A 25638-nucleotide genomic window follows, 5' to 3' on the forward strand; every position below is an offset into this window, starting at 1 on the left:
AACATCTCATTCCAAAACCATGGGCATTAATATGGAGTTGGTCCCTCCCCTTTGCTTCTAATAACAGCTATAACAAACTGTTGCCACAAAGTTGGAAGCACAGAATCATCTAGAATTTAATTGTATGGTGTAACATTAAGATTTCCCTTCGCTGGAACTAAGGGGCCAAGCCAGAACCACGAAAAACAGCCCCAGACCATTATTAATTATCCCCCAAACTTTACAGTTGGCACTATGCATTAGGGTAGGTAGCATTCTCCTAGCATCTGCCAAACCCATATTCGTCCGTCGGACTACCATATGGTGAAGCGTGATTCATCACTCCAGAGAACACGTTTCCACTGCTCCAGACTCCAATGGCGGCGAGCTTTACAACACTCCAGCTGACACTTGACATTGTGCATGGTGATATTAAGTTTGTGTTTGGTTGCTCACTTCAGCACTCTGTCCCGTTCTGTGAGCTTGTTCGAAAGGTGGCATCCTAAGACGGTGCCACGTTGAAAGTCACTGAGCTCTTTAGTAAGGCTATTCTACTGCCATTGTTTGTCTATGGAGATTGCATGGCTGTGTGCTCGATTTTATACACCTGTCAGCAACAGGTGTGGCTGAAATAGTCGAATCCACTCATTTGAAGGGGTGTCCACATACTTTTGTATATATAGTGTATGGTAGGGCTAGCCTGAGAATGTGCCTGTCTGTGATGAAGAGATTACCAACACAAGACCATTGAAATATACTTATTTCATATTTTTTATTTTACACAACATAACAACACAGCAGATGTTGTTTCTATGTACAGTTTTTTTTGTGCCTTTAAACAAAGGCAATATCAATGTCATTGAAAAGAAAGCTTGAATTTGTCTTGAAAAAATATCAATTTAATAAGAGACCAAGTAACAAGTCTTTGATAGTTTTTTTTGTATTGTCTCTATATGCAGGGAATGTTATTTCCTTGTAATAGAAAGGCTTTTTGTGAAATCGCTCTTATTCCTCTCGATCCCACATCCTGTGTCAGGGACAGCTGAATTCCTGTTGGTGCTCCTGGCAAAAGGACAACTGTTATGCAAAGGTAAGGCACCAATGCTTTTCTCTTGCCACAACTTTAACAGTGGGACTATGTAATGTATAAGTGGACAGGTATGTTGTGGTTCTTTTTCTCAATGTTTTCCTTTTTCGTTTCTTTGTTGTATGGGTATGAAAACACTGCTGAGCTCTGGGCTCCGAGCCCTCCTGGAGATTTTCTCCATCGGAGGAAAGCAGGGATGCAATTCTGATTCCTACAAGGCAAGCATCCAGTTTATTGTTGGTCTTTGAAAATAAAAGTAAACTGAAACCCGAGGAGAAAAAAAAAGAAAATGGTTCAAAAACAGATTTCCCAACTCTCACACACACACACACACACACACACACACACACACACACACACACACACACACACACACACACACACACACACACACACACACACACACACACACACACACACACACACACACACACACACACACAACAGTCACACAGTGCTTTCTAAAATCCACTCTGAACTGGAAAAGGTGGCCTTCACACTGTCTATGTCTTCCTGTTGAAGTACAATCCCGTTCATGGACATACTCCGCTTAGACCACATATTCCCAAATTGTGTTGTCCCAACATAGCAGTGGTGCTTGGACGAGTCCTCGTTTAGAGAGTACCTACGTTTGGCCCTCACCCCTTCCACCGGTAAGGTCAGGTACTTGGAGGAGGGTCTGGGGTGTGCACGTCTTAATATGGGGGTGTCCTTGACACTCGAAAAGGGTAGGGGGGAGTGAAATACTGGGGTGCACGGCTGCTCCAGAGCCGTGGAGTTGTTGCGGTTGGTATTCTGGGTCTCAGCGTTGGGGAGGGCCTCTATATTGGGCTCAGGGGTGGCAGCAGCAGCGTAGGGCTTTGGTGCAGGCTTGCGCTTTGGCTTCAGAGACCCTGAGGATCCAGGTGTGTTCCAGCTTTGGGTCACCAGGGACGTAGCAGTAGAGCAGTCTGGGAGAGAGGTCTCGGACGAGTGCGTTAGCGTGTCTGACGCGTGGCCAACAGCCTTTAGACATCCTCCACCCCCTCCGTCTGACCCTCCCATGGCCTGCTTGGACACAGAGGGTGTGACACTGCACCCCTGAGACTGCGCCCCGTTGGTCTGTGAGTGGACGTTGGTGACAAGGGTGCCTTTGCCCGAGTTAGTGGTGTTGCAGACCTTGTAGCGAATCATGAGGATGATGATGAAGACGAGGACAGAGGCCACGATGATGCCGCCGATGATGATGATCATGGTGCCTCCCAGGAACTGGGACTGCATGAAGTGACAGCGCAGGTACTCAGACTCGGTGGTGAACTGGACACAGCCCACCACGCGGGTGGCGGTGAGGGAAGTGATTCCGTCGTCGTAGATGGCCAGAACACACAGGTCGTACGACGTCCCAGCAGCCAGGTTGTTGACTAGGAAGTTTTTGCTTGTGGGGGGAATCATTCTGAGAGGAGAGAAGGACAAAGGAAAGATATGTCAATGTGGATTTAAATGAAATGTGTTATAAAGACAATTCATGTCATTAATGCATACTCGTTTCTTACCAATTGTTAAAATGTACTTCTGTTTCTGGCAAGCAATTTCCTATAATCTTAAAACAATGCTAGTTGCTGCATTTTATAAATATTGTTATATAATATCTCATTATCCCAAAACTACAAGGCTAATAAAAATGAATATATTTTTGGAGAGCAATGAAACCTAAAATGTTCAAAGACAACATAAACAACCTCAAGATGTTACAGCATTGTGTGTGCAATATTCCTGTATAACATCAGACAGCATACATTGACAAGGTGAATGCTAATGTTATTTATATTCCTGAATATCATTTGACCTCTAATGTTGTCTTTGCCATTGTGGTGTTTTTTTATTTGGAAGAAAGTGGCCAAGAAAGCAGCATTTATTGGTGGCTAGCTGTGTTATTATCTCTCTTATTAAAGGTGTCTTCGTTATGTCTGCCTAGGACTGTTCACTCTAAGAACCAGCAAGGACTCATTTAATGAACAACGCTCTCAGGCCTGCCCATTCCTTCCCTCTTTTTTAACCATCTTCTGACAAATATTTGGAGAATTTAATGGTCTTAAATAACTGCCATAAAATTCTGAACAGTTAACACATTGATACATTCTAGAAATGGCTGACAAATGGAAAGACTAAGCCAGTCATGGTAATTTTCGAGTGAAGAGATATCCATTTTTACATTTACATTTTAGTCATTTAGCAGATGCTCTTATCCAGGGTGACTTACAGTAGTGAGTGTATACATATTCATCACTATACAAAAAGGAGTTACAACAACATTACTTGGCAGAGATTGTCATTGTCATTTAAAAATGCTTAGCTTTATCGATCTTTCAAACTGTGACAGTCACAGAATAACCAGTATTATAACCAACCAATAACCTGTATTTATTTTCCCTTTCTTTGTTGTTTATGATTTTGCGATGCTCAAAACCACATGGAACTGACTGCATTGCCAAAGAAATGCAATTAATTGAATCCTTTCATACAGAAAACTTAGCTTATGGCAGGCACGTAACGTGGCTCTCTACCAGTAGTGTACTGTAAATTGTCAAGAAAATTACTGTGCAGCTATTAAAATGTAAAAGATAAAAACAATAGCGCCCAAAAAGTAAACAGCACTTCCACTGATTCATTTACTATTAACATTTGCTGAGCCTGAGGTTGTCAAACCAAGATAATGTAGGCTGACTTCACATGCAGGTTGACATCCTTGACATCAACCAACAGTCATCGGGCAATGTGCACAGCACATCTCCATCCAGCCGTGTCATCGAAATCTACAGCTAATGGAAAGTTTTTCTTCTTTTAGTTTAAAAATATTTAAAATCACATGAGACACAGACGAGACATCATTTTAACAAAATTGTTAAGTTAGCCTGGGTGTGTTTATTGGACAATAACATGGAAATTGGGGCCATTTAATTTGAATGAAGCTGTTTCTTTTATGCCTTAAGCACATCTGAGCCAGGTATTACCTGCCCCACAGGACTTTTTGCTGGCTAAAATGGCCCAAGTTAGAGTGCTTTAAAAGAGGCTCATTCTCCTGATTTGTGTGCACATAAAAGCTTGCTGTACAATTTGCTTGATGCCCACATTTTTTAATCACCCCCCCATTGAGTAATAAATATGCTTGAAAGGAAAATGACTGTGTGCAGGTGAAACAACCAGAGGTGCAACTTTGGTTTTAGAAGTGGGAGGGACATAATAATTATTTTTTAAACACTCCAAATAGCCTACTGGACTGCTCGGAGGTGTCTGCATGGTCCTAAATCATACCATTGCCTCATTTTGTATCACATTCCAATTATAAAACTGGGGGGGGACAAAAATGCAATTTCAGAATGTGGGGGGGGGACATGTCCTCCCCGTCTCCAGTGAAACTTGTGCCCCTGGAAATAACTATAGAGAAAACTATAGTAAAACCGAAATGGCCTGTGCTTGTGGGATATATAGACAGGAGGCATGCTATTCAAAAGGTCAATGTAACCCAGAGACAATTGGTGATCCTTCATATACACACAAGAACACAAGAACACAAACTCAGTACTAGTGAGCGGGAAAAAATTGATTTTGTAGTTGGGTGAAGCTTTAAATAAGTTATTTTTAAGACTATGTTAGTGGAAAATGAGTAATACTGTTCAATGCAAAACCTGAAGATACGCTAATGTTAGAAACCCTTTAAAAAGAAGCCTGGTGTTCGCCACTCCCAACTCTCTGAGGATAGATGCTGCAGCCAGCCATTACACGCCCTATGCTCAAAAGATAGAGGACTGGTTTCCATTCATGCCTCTACAGGCAAAGAGAGCAAAGGGATTGATCCTTCCCTGTTAGATCAACAATAAAAAGTGACAGATGTATTTGTTAATGAACCGCAGATGGTTTCTTCCTGCCCATTGGAGTTCTCCAACTACGTAAATCCATGTACTCCATGTGCCCATTGCAATTCCAGTTAGTTGTAGTTGTTGAGACTGAAATAGCCATTTTACTGAGGACCTCTTCGAAATTCAATAATATCCAATTCACATCACAGAGAAAACAGGCCGGTTATGTGCTGCTTCACGATGCAGAGTTCAGCTCATCTTAATCTATATGAAATCATGACTGAGAGACTGCTGTCTTTCTTTGATCCCTCTGCCACACAGCCCGCCTGCTCTGAGCCAATGTGGGGATGTGAGTTTTGCTTTGCAGGGGTTTTACTAATAAATTTTCAAGGATTACAAAGGATCTAAAACAGATGTAATAACATTGGGATTTGGTTTTTGTAATTCCACTCATGTATTTTTTTTAAATATTTGTATGTTTACTCAATTCTGTTGTGCAAATACAATCGCTCACTGTACAACAGCCTAACATGAAATGTAATAGATTACAATCCCACAAATCTAGCATGAGCTACTAGCTAAATATCTTTAAATCTCAGATTGTGGCTACCGTAATTGCTAAGCAATTGAATATTGGTTGATTTTTAAAGTTGTTGAAAGCCTATAAAAAATTATTTTGGGTTTGCATGGTGTGTGAATGTGATTGAGAAAAAAATAATATTATGCACAGATGAATCTCCATAAAAACATCTCTGAACCAATACTATAAGTGCACTTGATTGAAATGAAATCACCACGAATTTCATACACAAATCCGGTCAATAAAATCACCAAGAGGGGATTGAACGGAACCTACCTGTAAACGAGAGAGTCATCATAACTGCCATTGTACTGAATCTGGAACATCCGGATCCCAGGTATATTCCTCTGGAAGTTGAACTTGATCAGCGCAGTGGAGGACGTGGCCTCGGCGATGACCACCCGTTTATCTGTGCTAGTTTTGGTGTCTCCAGTGTGGTTGCTGCCGTTGGCCCCAGCCCTGGTGGATGTGGAGATGTCCGAGGAGCCAGGGTCAGGCTCCTGGATGTTGTTGGTGCTGTTGGAGATGTGTGGGAGTTTGATAATCAGCAGCTCCACAGTCTGATGTGCCTCACCCGCCGGGTTGGACGAGATGCAGGTGAAGGATCCTGTGTCCTTCACTGTGCTGATCAGAATATCCAGGGTGCCGTTGGTGTACACAAGCGTTCGGGAGGAGTTTGCCACCAGCTTCCCCTCTGGGGAGATCCAGTGTATGGCAGGCTCAGGGTCCCCCCGGGCCTTGCACCTCAAGACCACCCTCTGGCCTTCCAGCACCCGCATCTCATGGGAGTGCCGGGTGATGAGAGGAGGTTCACACAGGAACTCCTCCTCAGGTATAGACCAGAAGTAGCGCCCGGAGAGATGCTGCGGTGAGGCGCATGTCTCCAGGTCATCCTCTCGGCTCAGGCGCCTCAACCACAGCAGCTCACAGTTGCAGTGCAGTGGGTTCCCACCAAAGCTCAGCGCGAACGAGGGAGAGTTCATGATCCCAGACGTGGCCAAAACCTGGGCCCGCTGGAACAGAGGATCAGGAGGGAGTTTCTGTAACTTATTAGAGGTCACGTCCAAGCGGTTGAGCTTTTGGAGAAGAGAGAAGGTTCCCTCAGGAATGTAGTCGATCATGTTGTGGTCAAGGCTGAGGGTGGCAAGGCTGGTCATTCTCTGGATAGCCTCCCAGGGGATGGACTCCAGGTTGTTGTAGGACAGGTCCAGCTCCTCCAGGGCCAGCAGGTCATTGAAGGCCCCCAGGTGGATCAACGTCAGCTGGTTGTTGTTGAGGATGAGGTGGTGCAGTTTGGACATGCCGCTGAAGGTGTCATTGGCTATCCGGGTTAGACGGTTGCTGTTCAGGTGCAAGGCGCGGAGGTTCTCCAGGTCAGCGAATGCATGCGGCGTGATGAAGCTAATGGTATTCCTGGACAGGGTAAGGTCCTGCAGCCTGGTCATGTTGGCAAAGTCTTTCCTTTTAATGCTGGTGATGAAGTTGTCGGCCAGCCGCAGCTCCACAGTGTGCCTGTCAATGTTCGGGGGGGCAAAGAGGAGCCCTTTTTTGGCGCAGAGGGTTGCGAGGTTGGGAGATAGTATTTGACAGACACAGCGCTTCGGACAGATCTGGGCCTTCACTGCTATTCCGATAACCAACAGACAGACCAGCAGTTTTTCCATTGTAAGTCAGGTTCAAACACCTGCAACATAAGACAGAGAGAGGGAGAGAAAAATAGATAATTTATCATCTGAACTGGATTATTTCATTCATTTCATGACACCAGCAGTGACACTGACAGCCTGAGTCAAAGATGCTCTGATACTTAGTTATATTTCACCCCAGTCTTGAACATCCATTTGTATAATGTGTCCATTTAGTAGGACAATACCCAGGGGTCAAAACTTGTTGAAATGACACCAGTATAGCTAGAAATTGATTGAGGTCAGTACAAATAAAGACGGGTTGAAATGACATCAGTACAACTAGAAAGTGGTTGAAATGACATTAGTAAATCTATAAACTGGTTGAAGTGATGTCAGTACAACATAAAAATGGGTTAAATAACGTCAGTACAACTATAAACTGGTTGAAGTGATGTCAGTACAACATAAAAATGGGTTAAATAACGTCAGTACAACTATAAACTGGCTAAATAACGTCAGTACAACTATAAACTGGTTAAATAACGTCAGTACAACTATAAACTGGCTAAATAACGTCGGTACAACTATAAACTGGCTAAATAACGTCAGTACAACTATAAACTGGCTAAATAACGTCAGTACAACTATAAACTGGTTAAATAACGTCAGTACAACTATAAACTGGTTAAATAACGTCAGTACAACTATAAACTGGTTAAATAACGTCAGTACAACTATAAACTGGTTAAATAACGTCAGTACAACTATAAACTGGCTAAATAACGTCAGTACAACTATAAACTGGCTAAATAACGTCAGTACAACTATAAACTGGTTAAATAACGTCAGTACAACTATAAACTGGTTAAATAACGTCAGTACAACTATAAACTGGCTTAATAACGTCAGTACAACTATAAACTGGCTAAATAACGTCAGTACAACTATAAACTGGTTAAATAACGTCAGTACAACTATAAACTGGCTAAATAACGTCAGTACAACTATAAACTGGCTAAATAACGTCAGTACAACTATAAACTGGTTAAATAACGTCAGTACAACTATAAACTGGTTAAATAACGTCAGTACAACTATAAACTGGCTAAATATTCGAACAGAAAGAAGAAATGTGTGTTTACATGTCCATACACTATAGTTCCGAACAGAGCTGTTTACTTTTAAAAACATCCCCTGCTGCTCTGCTCTCTACCCCCAGAGTGAGTAATGTTATCCCTGTGTTGGGGTCACTCACTCAGCATTAGAAGTGTGTGGGGGTGCCGAACAGAGGAGCTGTTTCATCTTGCTTAAGCCTGATCTGTGGACTGCAGCGGACACATCTAGCACATGACCTTGACATGTGTGAAGGTATCACCGCCGTAATTACACTGAGGAAAGTATGGAATGACAAGATAAGTGTCTCGCTACTCTCTCAGCCTGGCTGCCTGCCTGGCTGACTCCATGGCTGCCTGCCTGGCTACCTGGCTGGCTGCCTGCCTGGCTGCCTGGCTACCTGGCTGGCTGCCTGGCTGGCTGCCTGCATGGCTGCCTGACTGGCTGCCTGCTTGCCTGCTTGTCTGTCTGCCTGTCTGCCTAGCTACAAAGGAAGGATGATGGGCAAATTAAATAAAGTCAATGTGATGAGGTGTGAAAAATTCTGACAGGAGAATTTAATTTCGTGCCATAGAGTGAATGGGATCATGTCGACATAACGGTCTATCATCATAGTCAGCCAGACCATACTTGACACTGACACATGCCAAAACCACAGGCCTGTATGATGTATGAACATACCTCACATTTGGAAAAGGCCTCATTTAGCCTATAGGATGATCTGGCATGATACAGTATGTCATTTTTATGAAGGAGAAGAGGTACTCGTCACATGACAGGCTACTAAATGTAGGTAAACAGCCAATATCTGCATCCAAAATAGCACCCTACTGTCCCTATATAGTGAAATACTTTTAACCAGGGTCCATAGTGCACTGTATAGGAAATATGGTGCTATCGGGGACACAGTGAATCACATGACATGCATGTCACATGACATGACATGACATGCATGTCCAGTGAACTTGCATGGCAGCCTGTGTGATTTTCTAATTTTCTAGTCACAGGAAGGTCATACCACCACAGGGTAATGAAAGCAACACTGCTGCCCACTCACAGAGCAGACAGCAGGATCATGTTCATTACCACACTGTAATTCTTTACCATTGATTTTCCTTTCCAGGCTATACATACTGTTGTTTGTGTGTGCATGAGGGACTAGAAAGAACGAGGATGAGGGAGGGAAGAGGAGGAGGAGAGAAATAGGAGATCATAATGGAGAGAGTGCGCTCTCTCTCTCTCTCTCTCTACCTCTCCCTCTGCAGTCTGTATTGCATATACAGATCTGCAGTGGAACATTAAATATTTGATTCATAGCTCGGTAGATCTGATTCACAAGCCTGGATAAGGGCCTTCACAACAATATACAAGACATGATGCATCATGGTTAACACGTGATGCTTAAGGAAGTGAATTGCCATGGTCAGTGGTGTAAAGTACTTAAGTAAAAATACTTTAAAGTACTACTACTTCAGTAGTTTTTTGGAGTATCTGTACTTTACTTTAGAATTTATACTTTTGACTACTTTTACTTTTACTTCACTACATTCCTAAAGAAGATTATGTCATTTTTACGCCATACATTTTCCCTGACACCCAAAATAACTAGTTACAATTTGAATGCTTAGCAGTAAAGGAAAAAGTCAAATTCACAAACGTATCAAGAAAATGTCCCTGGTCATCCCAGGCTGTCAAAAAAAAAGGAAATTGTGCCATCTTGTTTGATAAATATAAGGAATTTGATGTGTAGAATGTACTTTTACTTTGTACTTTTACTCAATTATGACAATTGAGTACTTTTTCCACCACTGTACTTAAGTACATTTAAAATCTGATACGTTTAGACTTTTACTCAAGTCGTTTTTTACTGGGTTACTTTCACTTGAGTCATTTTATATTAAGGTATCTTAACTTTTACTCAAGTATGACAATTTAATACTTATTTCACCTCTGGCCATGCTGGAACGCCAGGACAAATGGAATGTGCCGGTTAATGTTTAGCTTGCTTTCATAATTCCATATACATGAACAAGAACCTACAATATCAATACAATATCATCTAATTCCTCTAGCTAAATCACAAGTCTAAGAAAGACAGAGAATATGTACAGTAGGGGAATGGCCCATCAATCAACACATTTTCTACATGCTTTGGATTGAAAACAAAGAATGTCACAACTATGCAAATATACCCCATGCATATAAATTAGTAGCTGTTTTTACTGAGGCTAAAACCTCAATGCAATCTCTCAGTGACAGCCACGAGTGGTTTAAAAATAGCATTTATACACAGAGAGACTGCAGAGAACCTTAAAAAAGCACTGTTTGATGATTCCCCATAAAATCAGATATGAGAATAGCAGTTAAAGTAGGCACTTTGAGACTAATGGCCTGACTCCCTGCAGAGACACAGTACATACACTCCTGTTTGCTCTGTAAGTCCCAAATAGCATAATTTTCCCTATTTAGGCACTACTTTTGACCAAGGCTTGTAGGGCTCTGGCCAAAAATAGTGCACAATATAAGGAACAGAGTTCCATTTAGGACACAGCCTCGTAACTGTGTCACTGGAAACCAACCAGGACTATTTTCAAACTGAGGAGACTGTGTGGCATATAGCCAGCGATACAGCCAGGAATGATTGCTAGTATAGCAGTTGTAATGAGGTAGTTGAGCTGAGCACACTATGACTCCCTGATCAACGTTGAGGAGTATGCCAAGATCCTTCTTGGACACACAAACAGTATTGGAACATGTTCATGACATCTACTAGATACAGCGGCCTTGCAAAAGTATTCACCCCCCTTGGCGTTTTTCCTATTTTGTTGCATTACAACCTGCAATTTAAATATATTTTTATTTGGATTTCATGTAATGGACATACACAAAATAGTCCAAATTGGTGAAGTGAAATGAAAAAGAAAGAAGAAAAAATGGAAATGGAAAAGTGGTGCGTGCATATGTATTCACCCCCTTTGCATATGTATTCACCCCCTTTGCTATGAAGCCTCTAAATAAGATCGGGTGCAACCAATTACCTTCACAATTCACATAATTAGTTAAATAAAGTCCACCTGTGTGCAATCTAAGTGTCACATGATCTGTCACATGATCTCAGTATATATACACAACTGTTCTAAAAGGCCCCAGAGTCTGCAACACCACTAAGCAAGGGTCACCACCAAGCAAGAGGCACCATGAAGACCAAGGAGCTTTCCAAACAGGTCAGGGACAAAGTTGTGGAGAAGTGCAGATCAGGGTTGGGTTATAAAAAAATATCTGAAACTTTGAACTCCCACGAAGCACCATTAAATCCATTATTAAAAAATGGAAAGAATATGGCACCAAAACAAACCTGCCAAGAGAGGGCCGCCCACCAAAACTCACGGACCAGGCAAGGAGGGCATTAATCAGAGAGGCAACAAAGATACCAAATATAACACTGAAGGAGCTGCAAAGCTCCACTGCGTAGATTGGAGTATCTGTCCATATGACCACTTTAAGTAGTATACTCCACAGAACTGGGCTTTACAGAAGAGCGGCCAGTAAAAAAAACATTGCTTAATGAAGAAAATAAGAAAACATTTGGTGTTTGCCAAAAAGAATGTGGGAGACTCCCAAACACATGGAAGAAGGTACTCTGGTCAGATGAAACTAAATTTGAGCTTTTTGGCCATCAAGGAAAAAGCTATGTCTGGCACAAACCCAACACCTCTCATCACCCCGAGAACACTATCCCCACAGTGAAGCATGGTGGTGGCAGCATCATGCTGTGGGGATTTTTTTCATCAGCAGGGACTGGGACACTGGTCAGAATTGAAGGAATGCTGGATGACGCTAAATACAAGGATCATCATGGGGGAAACCTGTTTCTGTCTTCCAGATATTTGACTTTGAGGGGGTGAATAGTTATGCACGCTCAAGTTTTCAGTTTATTTGTCTATTTCTTGTTTGTTTCACAAAAAATATAAAAAATATATTACCATATAAGTGGTAGGAATGTTGTGTAAATCAAATGATACAACCCTCCCCCCAAAATCTACTTTAGGTTGTAAGGCAACAAAATATGAAAAATGCCAAGGGGGGTGAATACTTTCGCAAGGCACTGTATTGATGAGAGTTCGAGAGAGAGGGAGATATGAGAGAGAGAGGAGTATGACATTGTATGATTTGTCCTTGATGGAAGTGGAGGCAGGATTATTCAACGTAGATTGGTATTCTTTATATTTGCAAGTCACATGCAATGCAATGCTCTCTAGCAGGATGTTTGTTGTTTGTTTACATATAAGCAAATTATAGGGTGTTACAGAATCCAGAATAGGAAATGCTAGAGAATTGAAAACATAACATTATCGCCTTCCTTTCATGATGGAACATTATGTGTTTGTCCCGAATGTGCAATTAACCACAAGAGTGTCAATGCAATTACTGCATTATTATTACATTCAACCAAAGTTCAGGAAGTTCATGCTAATTTATAGTCTGAAAGGGTCCTTTATTTAACACAGATTGAGGCAGATTTGAAAGGCATGTTTTACCTACTTTCAATGACTTCCATCTCCTATTAAACTAGGGAAACATCTGAACAAAAGTAGAATTCAGAATGGTAAAGTCCCAATTTATTACACAGCCAGACAATAACCTTTCATAACTGTGTAAAATAAAAATGCTCTTCTGTTTTACAGCATGCCTGCCTTCAGCCTTCTAACTAAACTACAGTGTTCATATTAAGAGCATTCGACATTGCAAGAGCACAATAACAATGGCTTATGAAATTAACTCTAGCACAGCACAGCACTCAAAAGACAAGCAACAATGGCTAGTTACTAATAATCATATTCGCCTACACAGTCACACTCAATGTTAAGGACAAAGTGAAGTTGTGCAAGAGGTACCGTTCTGTTTCTGTATCCTGTTCATCAATAAAAAATGGCTGACTGACTGTGCAGTGGAGGGCAAACAAAACTTCAGGGGGAGCATTGGGGGAGCGATGTGTGGAAGACACTCCACCCGATGAATTATGCATATAGCCAAAAGATGAACACTCCTCTATAATTCACACTGATCAAATTTAACACACAACGCAAACATGAATATTTTAAGTCCTCTAAAAGGGGATGTTTCCATCACATTCAAAATCTGATCCTAAATGTTTAAGATATGTCAACACACGTGCAGGTGGTCTGGTGTACACAGAAAAAGGGGATGAGGAGAAGGATGAACGAGCCCTGTGGCTTGGCAGCTGGCCCTCAGGACAGTGAGAGCATTGACATGAATGTCAACTGGAATTAGGCTGGTATTGTGTCACGGTCCCTAAAATAACCACAGTCGAATCACATGAAGATGTTGATGTTTAACCTGGAATAACCCACATTGTTTTCATCACACGCCAATTGCTCAATACATTTATTTTCGAAGTGTTATGGATATTTACCTCTAACCTCAATGTAACCTTATCATAACCTTAAACCCCTAACCCCTTAACCACTAACCCCTAACTACTAACTGTAAACCTTATCATAACCCCTAACCACTAACTGTAAACCTTATCATAACCCCTAACCGCTAACCACTAACTGTAAACCTTATCATAACCCCTAACCACTAACTGTAAACCTTATCATAACCCCCAACCACTAACTGTAAACCTTATCATAACCCCTAACCACTAACTGTAAACCTTATCATAACCCCCAACCACTAACTGTAAACCTTATCATAACCCCCAACCACTAACTGTAAACCTTATCATAACCCCTAACCACTAACCACTAACTGTAAACCTTATCATAACCCCCAACCACTAACTGTAAACCTTATCATAACCCCTAACCACTAACCACCCCTCCTGTCTCAGCCTCCAGTATTTATGCTGCAGTAGTTTATGTGTCGGGGGGCTGGGGTCAGTTTGTTATATCTGGAGTACTTCTCCTGTCCTATTCGGTGTCCTGTGTGAATCTAAGTGTGCGTTCTCTAATTCTCTCCTTCTCTCTTTCTTTCTCTCTCTCGGAGGACCTGAGCCCTAGGACCATGCCCCAGGACTACCTGACATGATGACTCCTTGCTGTCCCCAGTCCACCTGGCCATGCTGCTGTTCCAGTTTCAACTGACCTGAGCCCTAGGACCATGCCCCAGGACTACCTGACATGATGACTCCTTGCTGTCCCCAGTCTACCTGGCCATGCTGCTGCTCCAGTTTCAACTTCCACCTGACTGTGCTGCTGCTCTAGTTTCAACTGTTCTGCCTTATTATTATTCGACCATGCTGGTCATTTATGAACATTGAACATCTTGACCATGTTCTGTTATAATCTCCACCCGGCACAGCCAGAAGAGGACTGGCCACCCCACATAGCCTGGTTCCTCTCTAGGTTTCTTCCTAGGTATTGGCCTTTCTAGGGAGTTTTTCCTAGCCACTGTGCTTCTCCACCTGCATTGCTTGCTGTTTGGGGTTTTAGGCTGGGTTTCTGTACAGCACTTTGAGATATCAGCTGATGTACGAAGGGCTATATAAATAAATTTGATTTGATTTGATTTGATTTAACTGTAAACCTTATCATAACCCCTAACCACTAACTGTAAACCTTATCATAACCCCTAACCACTAACTGTAAACCTTATCATAACCCCCAACCACTAACTGTAAACCTTATCATAACCCCTAACCACTAACCACTAACTGTAAACCTTATCATAACCCCCAACCACTAACTGTAAACCTTATCACAACCCCTAACCACTAACCACTAACTGTAAACCTTATCATAACCCCTAACCACTAACTGTAAACCTTATCATAATCCCCAACCACTAACTGTAAACCTTATCAAACCCCTAACCACTAACTGTAAACCTTATCATAACCCCCAACCACTAACTGTAAACCTTATCATAACCCCCAACCACTAACTGTAAACCTTATCATAACCCCTAACCACTAACTGTAAACCTTATCATAACCCCTAACCACTAACCACTAACTGTAAACCTTATCATAACCCCTAACCCCCAACCACTAACTGTAAACCTTATCATAACCCCCAACCACTAACTGTAAACCTTATCATAACCCCTAACCACTAACCACTAACTGTAAACCTTATCATAACCCCCAACCACTAACTGTAAACCTTATCATAACCCCTAACCACTAACCACTAACTGTAAACCTTATCATAACCCCTAACCACTAACTGTAAACCTTATCATAACCCCTAACCACTAACTGTAAACCTTATCATAACCCCCAACCACTAACTGTAAACCTTATCATAACCCCTAACCACTAACCACTAACTGTAAACCTTATCATAACCCCCAACCACTAACTGTAAACCTTATCACAACCCCTAACCACTAACCACTAACTGTAAACCTTATCATAACCCCTAACCACTAACTGTAAACCTTATCATAATCCCCAACCACTAACTGTAAACCTTATCAAACCCCTAACCACTAACTGTAAACCTTATCATAACCCCCAACCACTAACTGTAAACCTTATCATAACCCCCAACCACTAACTGTAAACCTTATCATAACCCCTAACCACTAACTGTAAACCTTATCATAACCCCTAACCACTAACCACTAACTGTAAACCTTATCATAACCCCTAACCCCCAACCACTAACTGTAAACCTTATCATAACCCCTAACCACTAACTGTAAACCTTATCATAACCCCTAACCGCTAACCCCTAACTGTAAACCTTATCATAACCCCTAACCGCTAACCACTAACTGTAAACCTTATCATAACCCCCAAACACTAACTGTAAACCTTATCATATCCCCCAACCACTAACTGTAAACCTTATCCTAACCCCTAACCCATAACCACTAACCGCTAACCACTAACCCCTAACTGTAAACCTTATCATAACTCCTAACCCCTATCCACTAACTGTAAACCTTATCATAACCCCTAACCACTAACTGTAAACCTTATCATAACCCCTAACCGCTAACCCCTAACTGTAAACCTTATCATAACCCCTAACCACTAACTGTAAACCTTATCATAACCCCTAACCGCTAACCCCTAACTGTAAACCTTATCATAACCCCTAACCGCTAACCCCTAACTGTAAACCTTATCATAACCCCTAACCCCAAACTGTAAACTTTTTCATAACCCCTAAACCCTAACCACTAACCTCTAACCTCTAACCCCTAACCGTAAACCTTACCATAACCGTTAATAAATATAGAAGCCAATGCAAATATAGTCACCTTTCTAATAAATGCTCTTGGAAACCGTGGAGCAGTAGAGATACCTCGAAGGGAATCACATGGTGAAGGGGTGCTAAAGGGTTCTTACAGTATCTCAGCTTGGCAGCCCTGCTGTGTACAGACTAGAGTCTATGAGTGCAGGCCAGCATATACATGCTCTACTCTACTCTGGTCTGACATTTGGCATGGTAGCTTCTGTTAAACTGCAGTCATACTATTAACACTCAGTGAGTGCTACCCAGAAAGGAGAGCAAGAATGAAAAGAGAGGGAGCGATAGAGAGACAGAGCAAGACAGACAGACACAAAGAGACAGAAAGAGGGGGGGGTGCTGAAGAGAGGTGGTTATTTTCCCAGAGAGAGAGAGTGATAGAGGAGGGTGTTACAAGGATCAGGGCAACACGGTGGCTTCATACTGTACTAACAGCCCACTTACATATTGATGTGTCTGTCTGTCTGTCTGCCTGTCTGTCTGTCTCTCTCTCTCTGTCAGTCTCTCTCTGTCTTTCTCTGTTTCCCTCTCTCTCTCGCTCTCTTTCCCTCTACTCAGAGAGAGTGGGGTGGACAGTGTATGGATGCTTTCTTTATCGTAATAAAAATAGCCTCAAAACAGAACATGTGCATGTGAGCATGCACATACACAGATGCACACATAGTAACTTACACAAAAACACACATGCACATTGAGATAGTAGCTAGTAGCCATGTCTCCAATATGAATATACCTATCAAAACAATACATTATAAACGATTTGTATGCATGCCCTGTGGTGGTATATTTTCTCACCAATATGCACTGTTCCCGGCTTTGGCTTTTGTTGTAGTCATAGCAAGACATAATGAAGCTGCTGAGCAAGACTAGAAAAGTCTGATTCATTCTTTCCCCGAACAAATTACATAGTAATTTCTTTCAGTTTCGTTTGGAGAAACATTTGCATTTGCTATTTTTGATTGTCTCTCTGCATGGCTTTGACATCTTCTTGCATTGCAAAGTAGAATAGTATGAGGTGCTAGGAAAATATTTTCAAAGTGAACATAGCTTCAAGCTGCTTCTACACTGCTAATGGCTTCTAAAGCGCTACAGTATATACTAAGTGTACAAAACATTAGGAACACCTGCTCTTTCCAGGACAGGTTGAAGCTATGATCCCTTATTGATGTCACCTGTTAATTACACTTCAATCAGTATAGATGAAGGGGAGGAGACAGCTTACAGAGACAATTGAGACATGGATTGTGTATATGTGCCAATCAGAGGGTGAATGGGAAAGACAAAAGATGTAAGTGCCTTTGAACGGGGTATGGTAGTAGGTGCCAGGTGAACCAGTTTGAGTGTGACAAGAACTGCAACATTGTTGGGTTATTCATGACCAACATCTTCCCATCTGTATTTTTTTTTTATAAAAAAAATGTAAATAGGCAAGCCAGTTAAATAACAAATTCTTATTTACAATGATGGCCTACCCCGGCCAAACCCTGACAATGCTGGGCCAATTGTGCGCCACCCTATGGGACTCCAAATCACAGCCGGATGTGATACAGCCTAGATTTGAACCAGAGACTGTAGTGACGCTTCTTACACTGAGATGCAGTGCCTTAGACCACTGCGCCACTCGGGAGCGAAGAATGGCTCCCGAGTGTGTACACCAGTATCAAGAATGGCCCACCATCCAAGGGACATCCAGCCAACTTGACACAGCTGTGGGAAGCATTCGATTCAACATGGGTGCGTATCCCTGTGGAACACTTTGTAAAGTCCATGCCCCAACAAATTGAGGCTGTTCTTAGGGCAAAATGGGGTGCAACTCACTATAAAGAAGGTGTTCCTAATGTTTTATACACTCAATGTATGTTTTATCTATTTTCAAACAGCTGAAGATGTAGCTTTACTTAGGTGAGGACTTTAGGGATGAAAAAACTTTTTTTCTCAGCGATAAATGGCGGTGGCAGCATTTCCACAGAATATCTCACATAAATCACCATCTTAAAGAGGAAACATGAGCTGAAACCCAGCGCTGCATGCTGCAAAGGCTGCTCCCCCAAGAGCCAGGCAGCAGCATCCGCCACTGTGCTGTATAAAGCAGGAACAGCCTCTCCCTGCCCTGCTCCCTCAGAGACTTTCATCACAAGGAGACAATGGAGTGTTCTGGAAGGAAGGCGCTCTGAGTCACACAGACTCTCTTTTACCTCTCTCTCGCCATCTCTCTTTCCATATTTGCTAGTTTAAATATACAATTGTTGTCTTGTCAGCTATTTGTGATGGTAAGTTGGGGGGTAAAAAAGTTTAAAAAATACATTGTCGACAGTATACCCATATCTTATTTCATTCGCACCACTTCCCTCTTTTCTGCAGCAATGCTTGGGGAGCTTCAATAACAAGAGAGGAACAACACTGTTCAGCATGAGTAACAGCATGTGTGTGTGTGTGTGTGTGTGTGTGTGTGTGTGTGTGTGTGTGTGTGTGTGTGTGTGTGTGTGTGTGTGTGTGTGTGTGTGTGTGTGTGTGTGTGTGTGTGTGTGTGCAGGCTGGCGTGCAGGCATGTGTTTATGTGCAAGCGTGAGTGTGTGTGTACATGTGTACATGCATGGGTGCATGTGTGAACCTGTTTGTCTGTTCACTCAGGCCTTTTTAATTGTAAAGGAACATAAATCCAGCGCATGTAATGAGATGCATATTAATAAACAGGTTGAAGCAGCTCATGACACTGTGACAAAGCTTATCGAGCTACCGACCTGATTTCCCATGGTTCCTTAGATATGTTGTTTACTGGTCACTGAATCGCAGGTTACCATCCAGGACAGTTGAACCTGTCCCCTTCCCCCTGTGTTTCACAAAGGAGAATATGTGTGAGTGTGTTGGTGCATGCGTATGTGCGTCTGTGTGTGTGGGCATGGGGTGATGTGTAGCTGTTGTGTGGTCCAAGGCCTCCAGCAATAGACGAGCGTCAGTGGAGGAGCCGGAGGCCCCAGCATCCCATCAGGCTTTGCTGGGGAGAGAACCACCAGCGGGCCCATATGCTAAGTGGCCGGCGTGGTGGAGAGCCGTGGAGAGGGCAAGAGTAACAGGCTGCGTAGTGATCCGTATATACAGTATAGCTGGCCTCCACCAGGCCCAATGAGCAGTCAGGCCTCCCTAAGCCCATCTTTCATCTCCCCAGGAGAGCACAGCCCCCCTGCTACAAACCCTCAGTCTGGTGGGTCTGATCAGAACAGACTGACACCACGCTGCAAGTGTTCTAGCCCGGGAGGAAGGAGCTCTCAGTGGGTGATAACGACGAGGAGAGGGGGTTCCAGAAAACTGCTGCCTCAAATCACTACTAGCCTCTGTGACCCCTGTGCTTTGAACAGTGTTGGGGGAACGAGGGTCAACGGCAGCTTTGATCTGAGTCGTGACCACGTCCAGAACACTCCAACTGAGAAGCAGGTGGTGCATAGATGGGTAGCCGCGAGGGTAATGGGTTCAAAAACCTCGTCTTCCCTCTACCTGTCTCTTTTCACCTCTGCACCTTACGCTTAATTACATGCACTGTAAGCCTGTAAGATACTCTCCCCGAACTGTTCTTGGGTGAAGTTGAAATAATGGCACCTAGCTGAGCTGAGTAGCCAGCAGAAAACATCCATGGATAGGATGATCTGATGTGGGGATCTGGATGAAGACCCAGATGAGATGAGAGGAGGAGCGGATAGAGATGGAAGGCAGCCTCCAGCCTCCAGGCAGGCAGGCTGCTTAGATAGGCCGATAATGTGCTGAGTAGCTTCCCACTGGCCCCAGGCCTACTTATCGCCAATCACACAACCCTATCTCCTGACAATTAAACAAGACAGAATCCATGCCCAGAGCCTGGGACTAAGCCAGGAACTGACTGGCTGAATAGGATGTGAGAAGCCTACAGTACAGTAAGTAGTATGGTCTTTTGGCAAATTCCACTGTGGTTGCACATGCAGTATGAATGCTATTCACTGTGAGATTATGTTTAAGGTATTTTTTTCTCCCACTGACGGACACCGTACGTCTGACTGCAAAGGGATCCATTTCATTTTGTAACAGGGTATAAGCAGCTTTTTTATATATCCCGCTTTCAGAGAAGTGATATCAATTGCCCTGGATTTGTAATGGCTAGCATGGAAAACAGCTTAGCTCGCCATTATCATTACTAAAACAAATCCATTAGCAGTTTATATGATGACATCACACATATTAAACCACAATGGAGACATTTGTACAGTAGCTAGGCCTCATTACCAAATGATAAATCAATAATTAAGTATAAATTATTTCAATTTAAATTTTGTTACAGTCTCACATCTGGTTCAAATCCAGGCTGTATCACATCCGTTTGTGATTTGGAGTCCCATAGGGCGGCGCACATCCGGGTTTAGCCGGGGTAGGCCTTCATTGTAAATAAGAATTTGTTCTGAACTGACTTGCCTAGTTAAATAAAGGTTAAATAAAACATTTAAAATGCCAGCTTGCCTTTTACTTTGTTTTCTACTCATTCGACTAATGCCACACCTTTTCAAACATCATATTATGTTCACTGTCCTCTCCTAACATCAGACAAAAGATCCAAAGTCACAATTTGCATTCACCATCTTTGTATCTCCCCCATCATTATGTGCCACACCATCTTCTAATAGTCTGTCAATGCGGTTTTCTGCTACAACCGACCAAACATTTGATGCAAGCTACAGTAACTTACCGCGAACCTAGCTAAGCATGGTTGGATTATATAACAATCACTAGTGAAAGATGACAACATTTGAACCCTAAAATCGAGCTTAAACATTACGTATCATTGTTATGTTAGGGCAGAGGTGGGACCAAGTAACTAACTATTAAGTCTCATGGTCCAAGTCTCAAGTCGAGTCCCACGTAGGATGGGTCAAGTAATGTCCAAGTCGTGCCTTCTAAGAGCAAGTCTAGTCGAGTCACAAGTAGCATGGGTCAAGTAAAGTCCAAGTCGTGCCTTCTAAGAGCAAGTCTAGTCGAGTCACAAGTAGCATGGGTCAAGTAAAGTCCAAGTCGTGCCTTCTAAGAGCAAGTCTAGTCGAGTCACAAGTAGGATAGGTCAAGTAAAGTCCAAGTCGTGCCTTCTAAGAGCAAGTCTAGTCGAGTCACAAGTAGGATGGGTCAAGTAAAGTCCAAGTCGTGCCTTCTAAGAGCAAGTCTAGTCGAGTCACAAGTAGGATAGGTCAAGTAAAGTCCAAGTCGTGCCTTCTAAGAGCAAGTCTAGTTGAGTCACAAGTCTCAAGACAAGTTTAAAATAAGTCCATATATGCAATGACTTGTTCAACTACAAATCTTGTTCAACTACAAATCTTTGTCTAATTATTGGGGCTACTAGACAGCCCTTTGCATTATTTCATTTTTTTGGAGCTGCATATTTCTTTATGGTAATTCTCCCCCTACAATTTGATGTTTTTTCGAACTGGGTTGATTGACAGTTTTCTGGTCCAATCAGAGGACCTAGTGTGTGTTTCACTAGCCAATCTTTTGCGATGCTGTGGCTATTGTCTCTGGCTGCATGGAGAGTAATCGGCAGGAGACTGTGCCACAAAACGAGTGAGAAAACATGACAATACTTGGCCAGATAAAATTATCAGTCTCAAGTCAAAGTCGAGTCCCGAGTCTTGTGGTCCAAGTCAAGTCTCAAGTTATTTTATTTTATATCAAGTCATCAAATTTAAGACTCAAGTCAGACTTGTGTTCAAGTCATGTGACTCGAGTCCACACTGTGCTAGGGAGGACAATGATAGAGTTGTCTATAACACTGTGCATGTCCTGCAACACAAACATAAAATGGCATGAGAATAATGTAACACAACATGTTATCTATACAGACTTAAACTTCATCTTCCCAAAGCTCCAAGAAAGATGAGTACTTTTTCATTATGCTCTGAAATGAGTAATGGCTCTGGCATTTGAAGAAAATACAAAAACTCCCGATCCGGTCAAGTGCCACTCTCCTTTACAGAGTAAAAACCATCTGAAGTTACATGATCTATGAGTAAACCTTGCCAGGTAAATGTTCCCTTACATTTTCTCTATGTGGATTCCCAGCGGAGATTAAATTCTATGTTGTGATCAATAAACTTAATCTCATCACCTGCCCATGCTAGCAGAAGTATAATTTCTCCACCACGGAAGTGCTGCCTATCTGTGACTATTATTCTTTCCCTTGTCATCTCCGGCTACATAGGGGAAAACGTCCTCGTACATGAGACTGACAAGAACACCCCTGAGACGCTTCATAAGTGTGTGCGTGCGTGTCTGCTTGTGTGTAGTGTATGTGTGGAGCCTTCACAGGTGAAACTGTGAAGAGCTGTGCTTTCCAACGCTGTATACATCCTCAATGTGCCTGAAACGATAGGCATGTAATACAACACACAGCTGCTACACATGTATGACTATCGCCTCTCTCTCTGTGTGCAGCACCTGGTTAAAAAGAGAAAACAGCCCAGCCAGTCGTACCACTGAATAATTCAAACAGTGTAGAAAAGACAGCACACTATACAAGATCAGGAGCCCTGTGCAATTAAAGAGACATGAATAATGCAAAAACAAATAAGCACTTAGAAATGCATGGAAACTCTTTCATGAAGGGTGGTGGGGATCGTGAAGCAATTAAATGTGTCCATTAATTTTGGATTCGTTTTTGTTATAGATGAGGTGGGCAGGCTGATGACCCTTAACAGACGCAGCAGACAGAACGTTATGCTTATGTAATGATGTGTGTGCACTCTGCCATGCATGCAGAACACCTCTGAAATGATGTTCCGTAGTGCACATTGTGTGTGTCTTTGTGTTCCCTCCCTCCAACCATCCCTTCAACCCTCCCTCCATCCCTTCCACTCTCCATCCCTCCCTCCATCCCTTCCACTCTCCATCCCTTCAACTCTACACCCCTCTCTCCATCCCTTCAACCCACTCTCCATCCCTTCAACTCTCCATCCCTCCCTCCATCCCTTCCACTCTCCATCCCTCCCTCCATCCCTTCAACTCTCCATCCCTCCCTTCAACCCTCCCTCTATCCCTTCCACTCTCCATCCCTTCAACTCTCCATCCCTTCAACCCACTCTCCATCCATCCCTCCCTCCATCCCTTCCACTCTCCATCCCTTCAACTCTCCATCCCTTCAACTCTCCATCCCTCCCTCCATCCCTTCAACTCTCCATCCCTCCCTCCATCCCTTCCACTCTCCATCCCTCCCTCTATCCCTTCAACTCTCCATCCCTCCCTCCATCCCTTCAACTCTCCATCCCTCCCTCTATCCCTTCAACTCTCCATCCCTCCCTCCATCCCTTCAACTCTCCATCCCTCCCTCCATCCCTTCAACTCTCCATCCCTTCAACCCTCCATCCCTCCCTCCATCCCTTCCACTCTCCATCCCTCCCTTCAACCCTTGCACTCTCCATCCCTTCCACTCTCCATCCCTCCCTTCAACCCTTGCACTCTCCATCCCTTCATCCCTCCCTCCATCCCTTCAACCCTCCATCCCTTCTCTATTCCCACACTCCATCCCTTCAACCCTCCATCCCTCCCTCCATCCCTTCTCTATTCCCACACTCCATCCCTTCAACCCTCCCTCCATCCCTCCCTTCGTCATTTTATTTGTTTATTTTTTCTAGTAAAATCTGTAAATCCTCTTGTCTGAGAAAAATAGGATGTGCGTTTGCTGCACGGCAAAGTCATGAGAATAACTTTGGAGCTTAACCCCAAATCTTTCAACGTAGCGGGCCATCTACTGAGACCATCTGTCTGTTTGTGGTGCTAGTGTAGAGAGGAGGGCACACAGACACACACACACACGCTTCCTGTCCTGTTCTCTCTCAAAAACACCCACTTCCTCCAAGCCTGGCCTGTCTACCATGACGCCAGGGATATGAACATAAAACGTGCTACAGATGGACGGGTCCAGAGTTCAGAGTTATTTCTACAGTTAGACTGGCAGCAGCACATATATAGTGGCTGTGGCTCTGCTGCTCTCATGAAACTTGTATGGGATCCAGAAAGAGAAAAATGACCTCATTCCTGTAGCCTCATTATGAGACGAGACAAAGCAGACTGATTGTTGCATGAATATAGGATTTGTTATTATAGCCAGGTGGTAGACCATGATGTCTGTTGAATGTGCTGTTTGTTTGTTTTCCCAAGACTTATTCCAAGACGGTACTGTACCAAGCAGCAAAGGCGCCTCATTTCCAACTGGGGGCAGCAGCCTCGGCCTAGGCCTAATCATTTATACTGGGTGGTTCGAGCTGATTGGCTGAAAGCCATATCAGATTGTATACCATGGGTAAGACAAAACATTTATTTGTAAGAGCTGTATCCAGGCACTGCGTCATGCATAAGAACAGCCCTTATCTGTGGTATATTGGCCATATACCACACCCATTTGGGCCTTATTGCTTAGTATAGGATTCCTGTACTATACATTTGGATAGGCCTACAGCTGTATGTATATCAGGCACACAACTCGGACACCCATGCATACCCCACAAGACATGCCACCAAAGGTCTCTTCACAATCCCCAAGTCCAGAACAGACTATGGAAGGCACCCAGTACTACATAGAGCCATGACTACATGGAATTCTATTCCACATCAGATAACTGATGCAAGCATTTCAGTACACTCACAATAACATCTGCTAACCATGTGTAAGTGACCAATAAAATGTGATTTGATTTTGATCAGAATTTTAAAACAGATAAAAATACACCTTATGGAACAGTGGGACTGTGAAGAGACACACACAGGCACAGACACACATAAACATGATGAGACACGCACCCTACACACACGTTCACCTTTACTTTGTATTGTAGATACTGTATGTGATGGTAGAGTAGTGGCCTGAGGGAACACACTTAATCTATTGTGTAAAGTGTTATGAAATGTAATGCCATGTAATAGTTTTTATTGTACAGTATATAATTGCTTTAAGTTTGCTGGACCCCAGGAAGAGTAGGTGCTGCCTTGGCAGGAACTAATGGGGATCCTGAATAAATACAAATACTGCCAGTTCCAAGGGTCTGTTACCCATGAATATGGATGACAGAATGATCTACACTACAGAATACAGCAGGGGTGAAAGTTGATTTAATTTCTTACCGGTACGGGACACCAAAGTGCGCACACACATTTTTATTCTAGAAAAATGAAATGGTAGCCTACT

General features: G+C 42.9%; 1 protein-coding gene across 1 annotated transcript in view; it reads right to left on the bottom strand.

The window, feature by feature from the left end:
- Window positions 1-690: 690 nt before the first annotated feature.
- LOC109904214 (leucine-rich repeat and fibronectin type-III domain-containing protein 5) overlaps window positions 691-25638 on the bottom strand; it is a 50448-nt gene continuing 25500 nt past the window's right edge. Inside the window, exons 2-3 of the mRNA XM_020501426.2 lie at window positions 5759-7166; window positions 691-2498 (exon numbers count right to left, since the gene is read on the bottom strand). Coding sequence (XP_020357015.1) covers window positions 1514-2498; window positions 5759-7146 — 2373 coding nt within the window. The 5' untranslated portion in view covers window positions 7147-7166 and the 3' untranslated portion in view covers window positions 691-1513. The remainder of the gene's footprint in view (window positions 2499-5758; window positions 7167-25638) is intronic.

This window comes from Oncorhynchus kisutch, linkage group LG14, assembly GCF_002021735.2.
Source record: "Oncorhynchus kisutch isolate 150728-3 linkage group LG14, Okis_V2, whole genome shotgun sequence".
Classification (NCBI taxonomy): Eukaryota; Metazoa; Chordata; class Actinopteri; order Salmoniformes; family Salmonidae; genus Oncorhynchus; species Oncorhynchus kisutch.